The sequence below is a fragment of the Anolis carolinensis genome, chromosome 5 (genome assembly GCF_035594765.1).
Source record: "Anolis carolinensis isolate JA03-04 chromosome 5, rAnoCar3.1.pri, whole genome shotgun sequence".
Lineage (NCBI taxonomy): Eukaryota > Metazoa > Chordata > Lepidosauria > Squamata > Dactyloidae > Anolis > Anolis carolinensis.
The window spans coordinates 157,904,470-157,922,125 of record NC_085845.1 but is presented as its reverse complement, the minus strand read 5'-3'; the positions used below and the strand labels follow the sequence as shown (position 1 = coordinate 157,922,125).

The following is a 17,656-nucleotide window of genomic DNA, read 5'->3' as shown; positions in this document are numbered from 1 at the left end:
AGATTTAGAGGACATAACATTTATAAATTCTCTGGAATAGACTGGAACGCAGCATATAGAACACATATGTACGTTTGTTTTCTGGAAAGAGGACTTAGAAAGGAAATAATCCACACAAGGGGCATTCTGAATTAATAAGAAATAACATGTTGGTAGTTCCCGACAGGATGTGAAAAATATAAAGACAGAAGTCTGCTAGGACACTATCGAATATATGCTGTGTGGAATTGAATACAGTTTGATTTGATTTGCTAACCTGCAGTGCGGAATGAACTTGAATAAAAAGTATCAACAAACTTCCTTTGAGAAAGACTCCTCCCACCTCCCCAAAAAAATGTTAGGAATGGCCAGTCTTTTCCATTTCTTTTTTCCTTTCCTTTCTTTTTTCTTTTTCCTTTGCTCTTTCCTTTCATATATATTTGATACATCATATTTTTGTGCTTTCTAGATTCCGCCAGTTGATTGATTCTCAGATAAAATGTCCAGATTTTTGGGACTTCTAAAAAATTCAAATGTTTAATATCCTTCTCTACACTAAGAATTGTAATGTATGACATACATAAGTTTGGAGTACTTTACTGAACAGTTCTTGAAACTATAATATGCCTTTTAATCATGTGTAAATGAGTATGTACTCATGCATTTACACTAACAAAATTCTTAAAATGCAGTTCTTAAAATCCAACATTGTCCCATAGAAAGTTATTACTCACTGAAATCTCTTTTCATATCTGGACTAAACTGGAAAGGGGAAAATGTATTCATATTGAGTCTATATGCACGCAATTAAGTTAGCACCTTATACTAGGGTTTACTGTTAGTCCTAGCATACAGTGCTGGCTCACTTTTAATAACTAAAGTACTCTACCATGTGATAGAAAAAGTTATGACAATCATATAATAATTTCTTCCAGTACATAACACACATCACATGTCTTGGTTTAAACTTTTCTTTTGAACGGATGTGTGTATCTCATTTTTGGTAATAATATGTATATAATTTGGGGGGGGGGGGGTTATATTTAACCTAGATTTAAATTGGACATATACTATATTTGGAGAGATCAGTTATACTCCAGAAGGAAAGGTTGAAACAATCCAAAATCATCATGTGAGCAGCCAAATGAAGCAAGGTTTATCAATGACATTTGTTAAAAAAAATATATTTGACATGATTTGGGGGCAGCATGCTTTTTTTTCCAAATGTCCATATTAGAATAGTTAAGAACACGGAGCTATCCAAAATCAAGAGCAAGACTAGCAAACAACTAGCACTGAATGCAGCTTTCTTCACTTACAGGTCTTGCAGCAGCCATCATTAAATGTCTGTATTGTGCCTCCATTCTAGAAAAATGTAAAGAGAATATTTCAAAAAAGACTGTGTCCAAAGAAACATTTTGATATATTTATATAATAGATCTAAAGAAAGAGGACAGCTAAATTAGAAGCTAGTGCATCCATTTACTTAAGTTAGCTATATTAATAGTTCACATTATAAGAAAATTGAGTCTCACAACAACTGTAACATATAAAGGCACTGATTTCTTGTCATAAATCATCAGTGGAAATCTTGGTGCTCTAATATAAGCTACAAAATTAGCCTTAGGTGTTATAGTTCACTAATAATTGCAAATTGCATGTCATGCTGTATGCAGACAATCAATATGCACAAAACAAACTGTTTTTGAACCTTCTCAAATGCCATATTAACTGGAAATGTTGCACCAACAGTGTGATGGTAACAACGTGAACCTCCTCTCTCTATCCCATGTTGACCTTTTTGATTGAACTAATATACTGTGAATATCTAGTTCGTCTAATTTTTTTTTAATTCTGACTTTTGGTGTGTGTTTAAAGTGACCTATTCTTAAACACATATAAAACCTAAGCTTAAAATAGATTTAATTAAAATTAATAAATATTAAACATTTAAAAGCATTACATTCAATATTAAATGCAGGCCATCCAGAAATCATAGTCTAAGACCAAGCACTTGTAAAAGGCACTTGCAGAATTAATCATATAAATCTTTGGTTCTGGGTTTTTAATAAGTCCAGAATAAATTCTAAATAAATTGCAGGAATTTTATCTAGATAAAGGTAAAGGTTTTCCCCTGGCATTAAGTCCAACTCTGGGGGTTGGTGCTCATCTCCGTTTCCAAGCCGAAAAGCCAATGTTGTCTGTAGACACCTCCAAGATCATATGGCAGGCATGATTGCATGGAGCATTGTTACCTTCCCACTGGAGCTGTACCTATTGAGCTACTCGCATTTACATGTTTTTGAACTGCTAGGTTGGCAGAAGCTGGGGCTAACAGTAGGAGCTCACACCGCTCCCCGGATTCAAACCACCGACTTTTCAGTCAGCAAGTTCAGTAGCGCAGCAGTTTACCTGCTGCACCACCGGTTTAATCTACAGACCTAACAATACCTATTGGTCTACTAACATCTCTGGTTTGTATTCAGTCATACATTGAACATAGCCTGAATTATGTAATTTTCATTCAATTTTAAGGGCATTATTAGTTGAAACCTTTGCTGTCTATATATATAAAAGGATAAAGTTGCGGGCGCAGTGACTATAACAACAAAACTAAACATCCCAGAAATACGAAACTTGGCAACACAATGCAAAAGCCTTGCCTCCCGGTTACAACAACACAACCACACCACAAAAGCACAATCCAGACCCACAAAACTCACAACAACACAGCATGACTATAACAACACAACTAAACACCCTAGAAATACAAAACTTGGCAACACAACGCAAAAGCCTTCCCTCCCGGTTGTAACAACACAATCACACCACAAAGCCACACTGGACCCACAAAACTCACAACAACGCATCGTGACTATAACAACACAACTAAACGCCCCAGAAATATGAAACTTGGCACACAACTAAACGCCCCAGAAATACAAAACTTGACAACACAATGCAAAAGCCTTGCCTCCCGGTTGTAACAACACAACCACACCACAAAACCACAATCCGGACCCAGAAAACTCACAACAACGCATCGTGACTATAACAACACAATTAAACGCCCCAGAAATACGAAACTTGGCAACACAACACAAAAGCCTTCCCTTCCGGTTGTAACAACACAACCACACCACAAAACCACAATTTGGACCCAAAAAACTCACAACAACGCATTGTGACTATAACAACACAACTAAACCGGATGGCCATCTGTCTGAGGGGTTTGGGTGGGTTCTTCCTCCATGACAAAAAGAAAGAAAGGGGTTGGACTGGATGCAAACTACAAATCCTAGCACCCCATGGCATGGAGTCCATGCATTTCAATTAGAGGCCTCTTCCTTTTCCCTTTCCTCGCCATCCAACCCATTGACCCAGTTCCATGGCTCCGCAGGCAGGAAAGGCTGGGACGGATAGAACGAAGGAAGGAGGGAGGGAAGGGAAGCGAAGGAACGCCAAGTACAAGAGCCCTCCCTCTCTGCCCGGAAGGCCAAGAGCAAAAGGGAGAGAAAGACCATTGATCCGGTTATATTTACCCTCCTTTCTGACCAGTGTGTTCTTATCAGCGAGCTCAGGATCGGAGCAGAGAAAAGGAACAGCATAGGAATAAAGGAAACAAGGAGAGCACCCACTCTATCTATCCATCCACTCATCTATCCATCCACTCACCCACTAATAATAAACATCTACACAGGCAAGAATCAGCCATGCACTGAGTCTACAAGGCCATTCAGTGCTCATCCACCTCCCCAATCCCTACATTCACACTTGGCCTCCAAAAAAACCATTACAATAATAGCAATGACAACAACAACAATAAGAATCTACACCATCACAGGCAAGAAGCAGCCAGGCACTGAGGCTGAGAGGCCAGTCAGTGCTACACTGGGCCTCCAAAAAACAATACAGTAGCATCTAACTTATCCAGCCTTCATGACCACTACAACAACAACAATAATAAACACCTACACAGGCAAAACAAAAAAAAAAGACTATTGTACCACAATAAGATGTAAACCGCACTCAGCAGAATCAGACATCACAATTAACAACAAACCAAAGACAACAGGGATCTCAAGCAATTATCAATCAACACAAAAATTGAAGAAGGTAACAGACTTCAAATACTACTGCTAATGTGAGTATAAAGAAGGGTGGAGGTCACAGCATAAATACAACCTAATGTAGATTGACCAACACCACCAGACTAAGCCACAGCAACGCATGGCCGGGCACAGCTAGTTTACATATAATCCTGACCATGATTTCTCTTATCCAATGATATGTTTTGGTAATCATTTTTCCAAGAGAAGAAGCAGATTTATCAATAATTACTTTGTGTAAATAGGTTTATTATCTTTGAAAATGTAGTGGAATAGCCTATAACACGATCAAGGTTTCCTTCTGTGCAACAATAAACTTTATGGGCTCTAGATAAAGATATTTGCTTCCATATAGGTATGCTTGGGATCAAAGCCCTACTCAGACAAATTATGTAGCATTACTTATCAATCTATTAGGAACAACACAATTACATGAAATGTTAAACAGTGTTATTTATGGCATAATTCATATTGGACTAAATTCAGTATTTGTTTCAATTAGAGTATAACCAGTGAAATAAATGAAACTGTTCGTCTCCACATATGAAGGTTCTATTGATTTCAATCAGTTTACTCTAATTGAGATTGACATGGGATTTAGCCTAATGAAAACAATGGAAAATTGGTGCATATGATTATTAAATTAAATTAAAATCATAAATAAAAATGTATTTTCAATTATTGTTCCCATTTTATATGAGTACAAACCTTAGTACACTCAGTCTCATTAAAAGGTGGGCAAATGATGCTGGATCCAAGTACTATTGCACCTATAGCAGTCTTTGTACACTCATATTTAATACATTTTGAGACCCATGTGCTTCCATCCTAAAAAGTTAAAGGCAAAGGGTTATTCTTCTAGAACTGTTAGCCAGAAGATAAAAGAAACATTTTCTATTACTGTGCAAATTCTGGTGAAGTAAACTTGGTCTGTGAAAGCTTATTCTACCCACTTCTTTCAGTTTCAAGTGTGCTACAAGATCCCTTTGCAAAGTAAGAACATTTTCTGTAACACAGAATTCTCCAAACTGGAGCAACTTCCCAGTGTTTATTGGTTTATCGCACCCCTATAAAACAAGATTCAAATATTAAGAACAAACCCAGGTTAATTTAGCCAATTAGATTAGCAGGAAAACTCAAGCAATACTGCTCTGCGCAAGAAGCCACATTTCTTCACATTTCTTGTTCCATTAGGAATGTAGCCAGTTTTAGACTCGGGGATTACTTGATGCTAACTTTAGAAGAGAGACAGGCACTGGAAATCAAACAGATTAATCTAAGAAGTATTTTCTTTCTTGTTTTGGTCTGTTTGGGATGACATTTATCACCTAAGAGCGAATGCAGGTAGCAGCTCTAAATATTTGCTGATCTGTGACAACTATCCTTTGAATACAAGTATACTGACTATATAAAACAACTTGGAATCAAAGATAGTCTGAATTAGGTATAGAAATATAATGTATAAAACAACTTTGATATTAAAAGACATATAGAGTAAGAATTACATAGTCATGATTCTCATTTACTATTTTTAAAAAGATTTTTGTAGACAGACTTACTTCATAAACGACTAGAGTTCCATTGTCAAAATCGAAGAGACAGGATACATTTATGCAAGAACCGCAACAAGAGTGCTGACTAAGAGAAGGAATGTATACTTGGTGCTGTTAAAAACAGAGAAAAAAACATGTGATTTTAATATCTATCTACACTGTTGTTTTCAAATACATATAGCTAATTTGAAACAAATTATTTTTATCAAAATTTAAGAGCTGAGATGGCAACTATATTGTTTTACATGAATATTGTTTGAGAATTGCTTTAAGGCCACACAACTATACATAAGATAAAATATGCAGCCACCCTATACGAAACCTACTGCCATTAGGCAGTAGAAAAATTAAGACAATGACTTTTGTCATTCACCTTATGTATTCATTGGGTTGATTTAAAACTTCATAAAATTGTAGTTTACTTTCACAACAATGTGTACAGCAGGGCTCCTTCTACCTCTGCTGTGACTGCGTGGAGCTGCCTGTCATAATATTACTATCCTTTTTGAATGGATTTCAAAGACAGCTGCAGTTTACTAAAAAATAATTTCACTCTTGTACATTAGCAAAACTTACATCTTCACATTTTTGGGAGCAGTTTACTACTATCAGATCCAGAGCATGAAATCCTGTGCTGGGATCTTTCTCCTGTGAACATTTTGCCGTGTAACAAAGATCTCCATCCAAATATTGAATCATGGCTTGACCAGGGCTCAGAATGGTTACTTCTTGGAATACACAGACATTGTCCTTTTCTAATGTGAAAAATAAGACTTTTGTCAAAATATGTTACACATTTAAAACTGTAGAAACATACCATACTAAAAAGGAACTGCCATTTATAGGTTGCTTTTCATAACACGACTACCACATAAATACATTATTCTCTCTCACATACACACAGATACAAAGTGAAAAAACACTTATGTACAATTAGACATAAATCTCACTGCATTACATAATATATAAATACCACTAAAATGTGCTTGACTCTAGAAAATAAATTTTAAGTACATCTGTATTTTCCACTCGATACAGGAGTAGATGGATTTCCTTACTTAACATGACTAACACTGTAACACAATCGTGAAGATAGTTTATTTATTTTCTAATGAATATCACAGCTTTTGCCCCAGTGGGATATATGTGGAATAGCATTTGTTAACCACTTAGATAACATAACTTGCCTGAAAAACAGAAGATACAACTGATTTGAAATATTTTTCTTCTAAGTCTTTGTCATCTTCTCATTTAAATGCATTTTTAAGATTATAAAGAATACAAGAAATGGTTTTAAAGTAGAAAGAAAGATTTAATCAAACTAAATAGAAATTATATGAAAGTAATATATTATTTACCACAAATGTACTGAGGGCATCCACACATGCCAGAAACATTAGAATCTATTTTCTGAATTTCTCCCTGCAACATTTAAAAATATTTTAGCATTATGTGCAGTATGTCCAATCCTATATAAGCACAAAACTGTAATTTCACCCAAAAGAAAAATGCTTAACCAACTCTAAAGGCCAAAGACACATACTAGTACAAATGAAAGCAGCTCCTGGGGGTTTGGGGGTGAATAGACAGGGATGATCCTCCCGACACACACGTTTGCTGATGGAAGTGGTTTCATCAACAGATATCCCCTGATGTATTTTGGCCAAGATAAGCAAACTACAACAATATCAAACAGGGCCGGCCGGAGATATTTTTAAATGTTAAGCGGGGGTGCTAAAAAGCGCCCCCGCCACCGGCCCCGCCTCCCACGCCCTGGCCCCGCCCAGCATGCAATGGCCCCGCCTCCCATGCTGCGTGGGAGGCGGGGCCAGGGCGAATAGTGCTGGGGGCGGGGCCAGAGTTGGCCCCGCCCCCCGTCCAGCGTGCCCTGGCCGCGACCAGGAAGTAAGGGCAAAATGGCCTATCTGTGCTGTGCGCATGCGCACAGCCAGATAGGCCTTTTTGCCCTTACTTCCTGGTCGCGGCCGCCGATCGCCCACAGCACAGATAGGCCATTTTGCCCTTAGTCTACAAACTAAGGGCAAAATGGCCTATCTGGCTGTGCGCATGCGCACAGCACAGATAGCCCATTTGGCCCTTACTTCCTGGTCGCGGCCGCTGGGCGATCGGCGGCCGTGACCAGGAAGTAAGGGCCAAATGGGCTATCTGTGCTGTGCGCATGCGCACTGCCAGGTAGGCCATTTTGCCCTTAGTTTGTCGACTAAGGGCAAAATGGCCTATCTGGCAGTGCGCATGCGCACAGCACAGATAGCCCATTTGGCCCTTACTTCCTGGTCGCGGCCGCCGATCGCCCGGGCGATCGGCGGCCGCGACCAGGAAGTAAGGGCCAACTGGCCTATCTGTGCTGTGCGCATGCGCACAGCACAGATATGCCATTTTGCCCTTAGTTTGTCAACTAAGGGCAAAATGGCATACTGTTTTCAGCGGTTTGGCGCGGGCGCGGGGATTGAAGCCCCGCGCGGCCGCGCCAACACCGGAGGCGTCGGTGGCGCTACGGGCCGCTGTCGACGCCTCGACATCGCCCCTAGCGGCCAGCGCCCGAGGCGGCCGCGTCAGCGGCCTCGTATTTTCGTAGGCATTAAAGGTTGTGTATGCATTGTTTATATATCCTGTCTAGGTTTGAGGGAGTGCACAATCACTTATTCTGCATAATCCGATGACACAATCACATATCTAACATTAAATGCAGCCTCAAAAAAACTGCAAAATAAAAAAGCAAGGATATAATTTAGTAATAACCAAACCAAACATTTCTTACCACTTTGCAAGCTGGTACAGTAAAATTTTCACAGTCACAATCTTCATAAAGAAAGGAGCATGGGTAGGAGAAAAATAGTAGATCAATATAACCATATAAGATTAAAAATATGTCATAAATGGATAATTCAAGTAATTGGGAGAGAAAGAAATGGTACCACAGGTCCAGTCTGGGCAACACTGTCCAGGTACTCTTTTCTTCACCAGTTTCATATCAGCAGAACAATTCAGCAGAGGTAAGCGACAGAGAGCTTCATCACAGACTACAGGAAGAGAAATGGAGTACTTTGAGATTATTCTCATGGTTTCAAATGGAAAATTAATTTAGCACCCAAATTTCCCCTATGTTTTTGTTATTTTAGTTGCCTTAAAAACTAAAAGAGCTGTTTTAACCACACCTAAGAGATTTGATATCCCTGGTGGATTTTTGGGGGGGGGGGCTTTTTTACATGAAAAACCCTCTTTCTCGGTCATAACAAAAAATTACTGTTAAAATATCCCTTCACATACAGATTCATGCTGGGTAACATAGGAGACAGTTGTTTCAGATATAAAAACTGAAAAACTCTGCTGATGTGGATATTGTGGGGTTTTTTGTTCTTCGGATGCTGTGTATGTGTGATCATAGAAATGTAAAACACACATTTATGGACAAGTTCAATAGTAATGACGGCTGTTGGGGGAACAAGACAGAAATAAAGATGTTGTCTTTAGGTTATTCAGACACAGCCTGCCCATAAAGGTCTGTTTCTATTAGACATGTTGTTACATGCATTTGAGGAAGCACACATAATCTACAAAAGCTTTTGCTACCAACTTTGTTCTCTCTAAGGTGCTACATGACCCTTTTGCACACTGATATTCCATACTAGCATGACTATGCCTTTCAATTCTTCCCAAAATGTCATTCTTTTTATATTCTACAAAAAAGCAAGTACCATAGCAGTTGGTATCATTCAGTGAATGCTATCTTCCCCCTGCCACCCTCCCAAAAAAGAACAACAGTCATTTTCATCTCTTCATAAAATTTAAAACATAGATTTAGAATTTAAACAAAGCAAACCATACCACAGTGGTAGTGAGGGCAACAATAGTGTGTAGTGCTACGATCTACAGTGATAATTTCTCCTTCATTACATAGTGGGATAGGTTCGATGCAGGATTCACAAACTGCAAGATAATATAATTTAAACATATGTAACATTTGTTTCTTGATAGTTCTATAACGTCTCTGTTTATCTTCCCAATTGGTCACCATCATTTACAAATTGGCTTCTTTTTTACTGAATACTTCAAACATATTTTGCAGGTACATCAACTTTATACTAATATTTAATTATATGTCTTTTATTAATTTTTTGAAATTCCATTTACTTCTCTGCCCTATTCCTGAAAGCCACTTTTCAATTTGCAATTACATTTATATCTGTCCATCCATAGTCACTTTACTGATTTTCCAATCTGCAGTTTCTGAACAAAAGTAATGTATGGTTGCTTACCTGTAACTGTTTTTCTTTGAGTGGTCATCTGTGAAATTTGCACATATGGTACTTGCCTGTGAAGTAAGCCTCAGAATCCCTTTAAGCCTATGGTGCTGCCAACTCTCCCCATCATGCATATAGCTGGTGGAAGGGGTTGTAGCCTCAGTTCCTTTGCCGCCTATAGCAGCCAAGGACGAAGGCATGACTGGAAGCAGGGAGGATAGGCAGGGCTGTGTGAATTTCAGATGATCACTCAAAGAAACACGGATACAGGTAAGAAACCATACATTTGTCGTTGTGGTCTCTGTGAAACTTGCACACATGGTAGACTAGCAAGCCAATGACCTTGGATGGCGAGTGTCATGCCACCAACAACAGGAAGACAATTTTTCCAAAGGTCGTACCCTTCCGGTATGCCACATCCATCTTGTAATGTGTCATGAACAGGGAGTTTGGGCTTACCCTGCTGCCTATTCCTGAAGCTAGATCCTGACGGCCTTTAAGAGGATGCCCTAGTCTGAGTGGAGAGGCCTGAAGTGATGCGTGTCTTTGAATAGCTATGCTTTGTGCTGAATGAGTTAGATAGCCCATTAGATCCGGGTCTTTCTGAAAGGCCCAGTTCTAATGAGATATGGGCCTTGTGGGGACAGACTACTGGGGCTGCTTCTGCAATTCCAGTAGTCTGTCCCCACAGCCCAATTCGCTTCTTTGGATTCCATGAGACCAGAGAAGCTAAGAGGGCACCCCCAGCCCCCCCCCAAAGCCTTGAAAGAGAAGAAAACCTTACTGTGCCACTATTAGGCCTCTCTGGAGCTTCCTAGACTGTACCAATGATGCACCAGGAGGTGGGGGGAATCACTCCTTAGTCCAGAGAGGCTTAATCATGGCACAGTAAGGTTTTTTCTCTTTTAATCAACCCCCTCCCCCCTCCACGGAGCAGGGGGAGGGAAGTGGCTTTGCCACCTCCCTCCAGAAGGGAGACTCACTGGGAGGCAGGGCTTCTAGGAAGCAGCCCGCCCCTCATTGGAGGCATATGGGATAGGGAAAAAAGGGAAAGTGACAGGTAGGAGTGGAGATAATCACTTTCACCTCGGATATGAGAAATACTGCTGCAGTGCATTATTTAGTTGAGTTTGGAATTTCCTGCAACTTTTAAAATGCATTTTATACCCTAAAATGTGTGCTGCAGCACACATTTGGTGGCATGCATTTTGTGGCCATCACAATTTCTATTGGTCTCCAAGCCATTTCCACTGGCTTCAGGATAGATGAAGCAAAGAGCAGCAGGACACTTTATCCCCTCTGCTGATAGGTGCAGTTATCTCTGGCTTCCCATGTCTGTTACCTAGCAATAGCCACTCAGGGTGCAGAAGAAAGATGGAGAAGATAAGTGAGACTCTCCTAATAGATCAAATTTCTTTGGTTATCTCCAAATGTCAGGCAGTGGCAGCCATTCCTTTAGGCTGCAGGACAGAAGGAGGAAAGCAAAATGATGTTCCATTGTTCTGATGAGAGACCAAGTACTTCTGGCTTCCCCTGAACTGCAAACTAATATATACCCTGAAGTACAACGATACGCACTGGTAAATGGTCAATGCACTTACCAGTGCATATCATTGTACTTCAGGATATTTATTAGTTTGGTGTATAACCAGGAACCCATTTACTTAATATTCCTCTGAACTGCCACTTAGCAATCAATCAGGCTACCACAAATCAAATCCAATTTTAGTACCAAACAGAGTACTGAAATTAATGAGCCTTACATAAATCCCATTTATTTCACAACTAGAAGTGTTTAAATAGCTAAATTGTCCAAAACAGACTTAAAAATCACAACTTTTGTGGGGCACAGAAGAAAACAAATGTGTGCACACTGTTAAAAGCACCAGCATTCCACCTGCAATGATATTTTGTAATCCATTTGACACAGTAAAGTCTACATTTGCTTTATTCATTGATATTCTACCATTCCTTGTTTATTCAGAAAACTGTCAAGAAAGGAAAGGCTTCTTACCACACAAATAGGAGAAACAGCAAGGATCTTCCTGTTTTGCTTCAACAATAAACTGATCTTCTCTGCATTCTGGGCGGGAAGCATTTGGGCATGCTGATGGGTCACAATCTGAACCAAAAAAATCTCTTGTAAAATGCAGTATATTAATTTGTGTTCAAAAGCATTCTGCATGTTTAGATAAACAATATTTCTCAAATAATACTTTCAATTTGTCACTTACCACATCTGTACTGAGGACAACAGTAATATGGTCTGTACACAGCTGTCAGTTTTTCTGTACTTTTGCACTTTGGTATGATAGAGTCACACAAGGTCATGTTGCATTCTAAAAATAAAAACAAAGACCGGGTCTTTAAGTGCAATCATACCCAACACTCTTCTGTAAATGAAAATTTTTCAAAGGAAAATGAAAGATTTTAATATAGATTTAATAAACTTCAGGATTCAGTCTTGTTGCATATTGAAGCAATTTGTATTTACACAAAATAAATGTAGGACATGAACCAATTATGGTGATATCATTTCAAATTGCCAGCCAATATCATGAAGAACTAATTAAGATATTACAGATCACATTGCAATGGAAGCAACAAAAAAAACTGTGAGTGTAGTGCAGAATCATAAAAATGCTTAGGAAAGCTTCCTCCATTGCTGGAAACTCAGTGCACAGCTAGAAAGCCAAAGGTTAGGCTGTTCACTTGTTATTTTCTGGAATGCTTTGTAATAACTCCTTCCCCCTTCCTTCATTCCACCATACCTGTCTGTTTTCATCCTCACCTTCACCATACAACACCATTTTGAGATAAATCAGGCTAAGAGGAAGTGTTTTGTGTAGCATTACCCAGTGAATGTCATAGCACAATGAGAAACCAAACCTTTACCTCCAAATCCCAAATAATCTCTGCACACACTTCTAAGAAGTTGGTTTGCAATGCCAAATGACTTCTCCATATTCTATTTTAAGCATCCTAGAGAATTTGGTAAGAAAGTCCTAGCAGGCCTTGATCAGCCTATTTATGTCCTTCATTTTGCATATCTGCATATGTGTTCTAGTTCTATCTAGTCCAGTGGTTCTCAATCTGGGGTGCGCAGATGTTTTTGGGCTACAACTCCCAGAAATCCCAGCCAGATTACCAGATGTTGGGATTTCTGGGAGTTGAAGGCCAAAAACATCTTGAGACCCCAGATTGAGAACTACTGACCTAGTCCCTCACAATGAGCAAGTATGATCAAATTGGTGTTTGATTTTGTGCTTCCTTCAACAACTATTTCTCTCCTCAATGGTGAATGAGGGGATGTGATGGCACGCCGGGGTTAAAAGGAAAACTATGATGTCTGGCTATACCCGGTGGCTATCGGTTACCCTCTGATGAAATCTAGTTCTGAAAATAAAGGCTCTTGAGACAGGAGTAAAGTTAACCAAAACAAGTTTACTGGAAACAAAAAGGCAAAAGGTCAACTCCACCCAGGGCTCTTTAAAGGCAAATGAAAATAATATAAAACTATTTTCTTGAAGTCCCTAACATACGGACTTATCATTTGTCTTCTACTAGGCAGAGAGCCTTCTCGATTGTAGCCCCTCATTTATGGAATGCCTTGCCAGTTGAAACTCGAACTATCCGAGACCTACCTGCCTTTCGGAAAGCCTGCAAACCTTGCTCTTCCAACAAGCTTTCAATGGGTGAAAAACTCGGGGCTATGTCTGTTTTTATTGTTGCTTTTATTGTTGTTTTTATTGTTATTTTAAAGCTAAGTGGATTGTTTTAATCTATTTCTGTAAACCGCTCCGAGCCAAACTGGGAGTAGCGGTATACAAGTCTAATAAATAAATAAATAAATTGGTGGTAAAATACGTGCTTTGCTATGATAGTACAGGTAGTACAAGTTTTAACTATATTGGTAATACTGGTCTCAACTATAATGGTAGTACAGGTAATACTGGTAGTAAGTGCTGAGAATACCTGACTGGATTGCCAAGGAACCCAGACAAATCCTGGCTTTCTCCTCTAAATCTCTGATACGAAAGAAAAGGGAGGGAAAAGCCTTTCAGGCAGGCTCTGAGGCAAAAGGGCCAAACCAACTGAGACAGCACTCTAGGGGGGCTTTGAAGCTCCACCCCCCAAACTAACTAGAAATGGAGAAGTCTACACTAAAGGGAAGACTGAACAAGGAAATGAAGCAGAGGAGGGAAAAGGTAAGGCCAAGACATCACAGGGGAGTATTTTCATAGCTCATCAAAAGAGTTTCCCACCCCCTCTAAAGCTTCAGAAATGAATTTACCCATGAGAAATTATTTTTCCTTTAACATAAGCAACATGCCAAATAGTTTAGGTTTCACTGCATTCTGCATAGAGATCAATTCTGGAAGGTTACACCAGCTCATAAATATTACCTACCACAGATTTTCTTTGGACAGCAAGCTCCTTCTTCGATTATATTAATAATCACTTCTCCTTCCCGCTGACATATTGGGGATGGCTCTTTTTTGCATTCAGGCTCTATAGAAATAATGCTCCCATTTTCCAAACATTTGTACATGCAGCATCCTTTTTTGGAGCCATTCCAAACCTCTCCAGCAGAGTGAGGATGCCCTTCATTATCAGTACAGGCTATGGATGCAAAACATAATGACATCCCGTCAGTATTCACAAGACAAAAAGATGATATAAAAATAATTTTCATGTGATACATATCTGTTTCAAAATGTCAGAAAACTTCCATATGAAGTCTCCAGTCAAAGGCTTTGCATTTTTCCTATAATAAGGAGGAATTTTATCTTTGAAAATTATCCAAAATGTAACAATCTATTTTGCAGACTAGAGATGGTTAATAGTATATCATTTGTTGAATCACCCATTTGATATGCAGTGTAATAAAAAGAATCAATATCTTTATATTATTGTGAAAATTAAGAAGGATCATACTAAATTAATACCATCTAGTATTCATCTGGTATTCAAAAGAATATGATGACTAAGAAAGAAGCGGGGAGGCTTTCGTCTTCCATATATTTTAAATTTGAATTCAAAGAAGTCTCAGCCTGCAAAGGTAAAGGATGATGGAAGCTATAGGCCAACAAGGTCAACATTACTCTAAAACATATCTCTGTGACAGACAGATTAATAAAACAGAGTTTGATTTCTAATAAAATGTACTCAACTTTTGTTAATACAACAGACTTTAGGAAAGAAAATATGAAAATTGGGAAGCCTGTACTGACAATAACTGCTCCCTAAGCAACAAAAAGACTGTAGAAATAATAACACCGTGTAGTGTTCCGTGTCCTTCATTCAGTCTTCTATTAATACATCAATAAAGTTTCAACTTGGTTCACAGCATGAATCAAAGACTCTTGCAAAAATAATATTACAAACTGAAAATAGACAATCTTCAATGTTATTGATATTTATGTGGAATAAATTAGCATAGATTGTAATTTTAGTCTCAGATCTGAAACTATACCCCTCACAGTGAATACAAAAACTGGAGATATACTGAACCGTTGAATAATTTCACACTATTTGGAAAAAGAAGACAGAGATAGAAACCATGCCTCTGTCCCACAAGAAAATAAAGCATGCTTGGGCTTAATAGGAGAAAATTTTGCTTACATAGTTATAGATTTACTCACCACATTTTTCTTCTGGAATGCAGAGGTCAGAGGCTGTTCTATGAAGAATGGTCCCATTTTTACAAACACAGTCTTCTCTTAAGTAGGAACATGGCGATTCTTCATAAAACCACTTATTTAGACATGTTTTGGCAGCACAGGGTTGCACACAAGGCTGGTATTCTTTCCCCTCAGGACAATTGAGTGCTAAATATCACACATATAGAGGAACATAAGTAATGCCAACAGCGGAAGCATCGCAGGTCCCACTGCACTCACATTTTGAAAGCTACTGATTTCCTAAAGTAAAATGCTGCTCTAAAGTTACTAAGCATTCGAATCATGAAACCCCAAGAAAGTCGGTGCTGGCTGTGTATGCAAGGTTTTATTCTAAAGGAAGACTTTGCATTGCAGAGAGTATACATTCAATGCAATTCCTTTAGTTGTTTAATCTGACTTGTCAGGAATAAGCTACATGTTACCATACATGCAACATGCATCTTACAGCTATTATTTCTACCTACCTGCAGGTGGTACATTACTTTTCTAATTTATTATCAAGGAAACATTCTGAAATGTGGTGAATCTTAAAAGCACAATGTGTATTTAGAAAGACTTCATTTGTTCCATGTAGCTTACACTCAAGTAAGAGTCCACAGATGGAAGACAACTTTTACTTTCTTGGAAGACTAAACAGTAATAGCCACCTTATTATTTTGTAGTGTTTTGTCACTGAGATACTTCTGACTTATTAGGTCTGAGGAGGGTCAACTAAAATGGCATCTTGGTGGTCCAGTTTTGTCCGATCATTTGCAGGAGGCTCAATCCCCATTACCTTAGTCTTAGAGGGCTTGAGCATCCTGAATACCACACTATTTTCCCGTTTCTGGGAACATTTAACACAGAGATAAGAAACATACTTATTATGGCATATGAGGGCTTTAGCTCTTTGCTCTCTTGCTAGACTGAATCACAACCATTTTTCTCCCTCAAGAGTTGCTGTGGGTTCCAATTTTCTAGCTTTGTGAAGCTCTGGATAAAATTGGCTAAGCTTTAACTTTGGACTTTTTTTCTAAAGCAGAAGAGTTTTTTAAAATAATTTAACCCATCTATTTATCTATTTGTAATACCATAATAAATCTACAATTGTGCACTAGCAGTGGTGAGAATAGCTATTCCTCATAATTAAAAGAATCTTAGTTTGTACCCAAATCTGTTCTGACAACGAATGTAATTAGACATGCACACTAATAGTACAAAGGTCCAAGGAAAGAAAAGCTGCCATGGTTAAGTTAGGACTGAGTAAAACAACATCACTCATTCACACATTTTAATTAGATGCCACTATAAATTTCAAAAAAGTTATGTTTTCCTAACCCTTTCACCAGAGACAGTTCAATCACCAGGCCAACTAGGCAGTTGCCTGTGGTGCCATCTTGTTGGGGGCGCCATCGAGCCAACTCCTGTCTCCTGCGGCCTGCCTCCGCAAGGTACTGAACTGTTTTTTCTGTTGATTTGTTGTAAATTGATTTGTTGGTGCTTAATTTGTACAATCTTAATGTAATTTGATGTTTAATAGGCTTTTCCTTAATCCCTCCTTATTATCAAACATTTTCGCATATCCAACACTTTTATTTTTCAGTGATTGGTTTGGGGGGGGGGGGGTGCCAAAATTCTGTTCGCCTACACTTGAAAAATACCTAGGGCCTTTCACATAACTATATCACAGGTTTCAATCATATTTAAGAAAAAGAAAATTCGTGCCCAGAGAAAACAGTCCCACACTTACAACAGTAATCTGGTGTTCTCCATTTAATGCAAATATTATGTTTGTTACACAATGCTACATATGCAGAAAGTGCATCACACTCATAATTCCAAAAGTAGGTATTATTGATCCACATTTTCTCACAGAAGTCTTGTGGTGAAACCTAAATTATATCAAACACAGAGACAAACATAAATATATCTATTAACATTTCATTATATAGGTTTTCTTCAACCTTCACTTGAATAAATTACAACAAAAATGAAACAAAAGTAAAGAGAGAAACATATTATAAATTCCAGAATCACCCCCAAAATGGTCACTGGCCATGCAAGCTATTCTAGGATTTGTAATCCAAAAC

General features: G+C 38.6%; 1 protein-coding gene across 1 annotated transcript in view; it reads right to left on the bottom strand.

The window, feature by feature from the left end:
* Nucleotides 1-17,656, bottom strand: part of otogl (otogelin like) — a 102,569-nt gene that overhangs the window by 8,952 nt on the left and 75,961 nt on the right. The window contains exons 40-52 of the mRNA XM_062982742.1: nucleotides 17,317-17,458; nucleotides 15,549-15,734; nucleotides 14,314-14,526; nucleotides 12,138-12,242; nucleotides 11,918-12,025; nucleotides 9,488-9,589; nucleotides 8,578-8,682; nucleotides 8,421-8,461; nucleotides 7,000-7,063; nucleotides 6,218-6,396; nucleotides 5,648-5,752; nucleotides 4,797-4,916; nucleotides 1,299-1,344 (exon numbers count right to left, since the gene is read on the bottom strand). Coding sequence (XP_062838812.1) covers nucleotides 1,299-1,344; nucleotides 4,797-4,916; nucleotides 5,648-5,752; nucleotides 6,218-6,396; nucleotides 7,000-7,063; nucleotides 8,421-8,461; nucleotides 8,578-8,682; nucleotides 9,488-9,589; nucleotides 11,918-12,025; nucleotides 12,138-12,242; nucleotides 14,314-14,526; nucleotides 15,549-15,734; nucleotides 17,317-17,458 — 1,516 coding nt within the window. The remainder of the gene's footprint in view (nucleotides 1-1,298; nucleotides 1,345-4,796; nucleotides 4,917-5,647; nucleotides 5,753-6,217; nucleotides 6,397-6,999; nucleotides 7,064-8,420; nucleotides 8,462-8,577; nucleotides 8,683-9,487; nucleotides 9,590-11,917; nucleotides 12,026-12,137; nucleotides 12,243-14,313; nucleotides 14,527-15,548; nucleotides 15,735-17,316; nucleotides 17,459-17,656) is intronic.